Below are 3,532 nucleotides of genomic sequence, written 5' to 3' on the forward strand. Positions count from 1 at the left end.
GGAGTTATGTCTGCTGCTCCCCTTTAGTCGGGGTTTGTTGATTTCTCAGGATTGGCGGCGCCAGAGTTTTAAATCTCAGCGGTACCTTGTTTTGCTCATTGGCAGGTTTTTCCCACGTCTTTTCTCTCTCTCTTCATTGGCGGGTTTTTCCCGCTTCTTTAAGCTCTGTTTTTTTTTTCTTGCAGCTGGGGTTTGTTTTGTGCCCTGTGTCTTTGTTTAAAACTCCTCGACTTTGGATCGCCGAGGCCGCTTTGGTGTGCTTCGCCTCGTGGAGACTCGTTGTGTGTTGCTAGCCCTATTTTGTGAGGACCGGCTTTCTTGGAAGTTTTTGACTCTCGTGCACTCGAAAGCTGAACTTCGTGTCATTTGTCCTTGCAAGCATTACATGTGAATTTCCCCTATTGTCTAGAAAGAAAATGTAGAATTGCCCCGTGAATGAACAACTGGTGTTGCCCAGGTGCAAATGTTGGACGATGATGCTCCGGTCTTCATTTGTTGAAGTGGCTCGTGGCAAGTACTTGGTGCAATGTCCCTGATCATTTCTTGCTGTTCTTTACAGTGCATGACTCCTGGAGGGTGTATGCTGCTGAAGTCACTGGATGTTCAAGGAAGACGATTGCATCAATGCTGAGTGATTTGCTCGATTGTCTTTGTCTTCGACTTCGTAGGGGGTACCTCATCGTCGGACACCTCCCTCATCAAAGTATAAGGAAAGGGTTCGAGACAAGTTCTCGGGGAAGCGTGAACTCGCGCATCGCTCTTCACCTGTGGTCAATGTGTCCCTGTGAAGAATGACAAAGAAGACAATGCATTAGGCGATTATCTGGTGGTATATGCAGTAAGAAATATGGGGTGAGCCTATAGGAAAATCCCCTTTTGTCCCGCCTGCGACCCATGAGGTGCCGCGTGCAGACGACATTTGTTTCCGGGAATCTGGTCATCACCACTCTGGAGTGGTTAGGCCGTGACTGGGGGTCACATAAGCATGTTTTCCCTAGTTGCGAGTAGGCATGTGCAGTCGCCCTAGGGAAGGCTCGAGGAGTCGGGTCCACTAAGGACAAGCGAGTCAAACAGGTCCGATAGAACTAATAGGGCGTCTTCGAGACTGTCTTAATGCTCAATTGAAGGATTTGTTCATATCGAGAGCCCATTTGTGGGAATGCATTTAAATTAAAGCAAAAGAGAGTTTAAAGAAGACTGCGCGTGTTGTCCCCGTATTCAATCGGCGACCACAACGGAGGTGGATGAGATTCATTCTTTGATTGGAGGCATGATCGCGCTGGTATCTCTTGTGATCGAGAGTTGGGTCATGCTCTGTTTGTGGAGCTGTCATTTTCGGTATTTGCGGTGGAAGGATTAGACTTGCTCCTCGGAGTATCGCTTGGAGGAATTTGAATCCAAGTCGATTTTGGATTTCAGCTGAGCTTAGAAATAACAACAATTCATTTCAGAATGTGGAAATGCGGACAATGGGTCGAAATAAGGATAATCATAGAGGCAGAAATTCAAAAACTGTGCAAGGGATTTCATTAGAGTTTATATTACAACAAAAGATCCCTGTTCCGTCATGTGGCCTATAGTTTTGCCAACATGCGGGAGCTTTATGTACATAAGTAGCCTCATGGAGAGGTCATCTATTCTTCTTTAGTCTCGTCCTTTCCGAGGGGGTAAGCGCCGATCATGTTGACAATCGGGCCTGAGCTGGAGCCGTGGTCAGGGAGAGGATTGGTTTGGACGTTCGGTGGCTTCACCTCATTGAATGAGAGCAGCGTTTTGTCAATCAACTCCTGCAATCGGCCTCTGAGAACGTAACAGTTATCGGTCGTGTGTCCTGGAGCACCTTGATGAAACCCACAGCGTAGATTTTGATTCTGTACTGTAGGGTCGAAGTTGGGACCAGGCGCCTCCGTTCGGATTCTGTTGCTTGCGAGCAGTTGCCGGAGTATCTGAGAGAGTGGAACAGAAAGAGGTGGATACTGGGGCCGAGGCCTAACTTGGCCTCTGTTACCTTGCTGGATACTGAGTAGTAAATCGGTTGAACTAGATATTGCTGCTGCGGGCAAGATGATATGGCGATGAAAAAGACGGAGCGACATTAACTGCATACTGTGATGGCCAGGGTGCCCTGGGTTCACCACACCAACATTAGCATCTCTGCCTTTCCTGTTGTGGAAGGAAGCAGCAGTGACGACTGTCTTCTTGGAGGATTCACCCTCTCCCTTTCTAACCGGATGGTCAATCCTTCCCAGTTTAATCCCAAGGCTAACCTTCTCGCCAGCCTTTATCATCGCGTTAAAAGACGGCATGTGTCCCAGGAGATGCGAGTAGTATGCGCCCTTGAGGGTTCATGAAAGATCTGGATCTGTTCTTCTTCGTCAATTGGAGGACGGCGCTTGGCCGCCTTGACACGCCATTGAGTAGCATAGTCCTCAAAGGATTGCTCCTCTTGCATTTCCATGACACTTAACTCGAGATAGGACAGAGCTATGCCAGTATTGTAGCCATACTGGGACACGAACTTCTTAGCAAGCTCATCCCAAGTTGGAATGTCTACTGCTTTGAGAGAGGTGAACCAACTGAGTGCTGCTCCTTTCAAACTTTCCTGAAAGGTCTGAATCATGAACTGCTCATATTCCCAGTATGGCATCATGCGATTCCGATAGCCTTGTAGATGTGGCTTTGGATCCGTGGTACCGTCATACTTGTCGAAGTCGGGAATCTTGATCTTTGGGGGCAACCTCATGTCTGGAAAGAGATTCAGGTCCAAGTAACTCGTGTCGTAATGAGAGTCACTTCCCTGGAGGGCCTTCATCATCTCTTCCATTCGTTTCATCCGGCGCTCTTGTTTTGTCTCTACAGCGGGGAGAATATATGTCGGTAGAGCTTCAGGGGCGACCGCAGCTTGTGCGCCCGAGTTATTATAAGGAATATTTAGGATTGATGGAGTTCGGTGTGGAAGGGCTACTTGGGGTTGTGGAGCTGGGAAAGGAAATGGTTCAGTGATGGGAGCAAGAGCATGTGTGCTTGTTGCCGATACTGGCATTGGAGGAAGCGCAAGCATAGCTGGATCAATTATCGGCACTGTCATTGGTGGAGGAGGGAAAGTCGCCGGAAGTGTTACCGGAAGAGGAGCAATAGCCTAATAGACCTCTGGTGTGTGTGTTAACGATGGAACAGTCGCCGGGAAGTGTGTCGGTGCGGGAATATACGCAACATTGCTCTCTGGTGCAAGGGTTGGTGGGACCTAAGGAGACGGATCAACCATTGACCCATACGCAGGAGGCGGGATGGAACTCAAAGAGGCACGGTTTGGTCCCCTAAGCAAAGCCATATAAGTTTAGTGATGTTGGAGGCCATCTGATTAACTGTGCCTTCAAGCGCTGCGATGCATATAGCTTCATTGGAAGATGGTAAAACTGGAGGCACCGGAGTCGATGACATGTACATGGATGGCGGGACATATGGTGGAGCATACGTAGCAAGCGATTGGGACCGCACTGTAGTTGGTGGGGTGACTTCTCCTGAAGGAACT

General features: G+C 48.7%; 1 protein-coding gene across 1 annotated transcript; it reads right to left on the minus strand.

The window, feature by feature from the left end:
• Positions 1–2,284: 2,284 nt before the first annotated feature.
• Positions 2,285–3,088, minus strand: LOC116205843. Its single transcript, XM_031538522.1, has one exon. The coding sequence runs from the start codon at positions 3,086–3,088 to the stop codon at positions 2,285–2,287; it is 804 nt and encodes a 267-aa protein (XP_031394382.1).
• Between the last annotated feature and the right edge of the window lie 444 nt (positions 3,089–3,532).

The sequence above is a fragment of the Punica granatum genome, chromosome 1 (genome assembly GCF_007655135.1).
Source record: "Punica granatum isolate Tunisia-2019 chromosome 1, ASM765513v2, whole genome shotgun sequence".
Lineage (NCBI taxonomy): Eukaryota > Viridiplantae > Streptophyta > Magnoliopsida > Myrtales > Lythraceae > Punica > Punica granatum.

Excerpts from the sequence above, each read along its gene's own strand:
- LOC116205843 (XM_031538522.1), bottom strand. The coding sequence starts at position 3,088 with ATGACAGTGCCGATAATTGATCCAGCTATGCTTGCGCTTCCTCCAATG.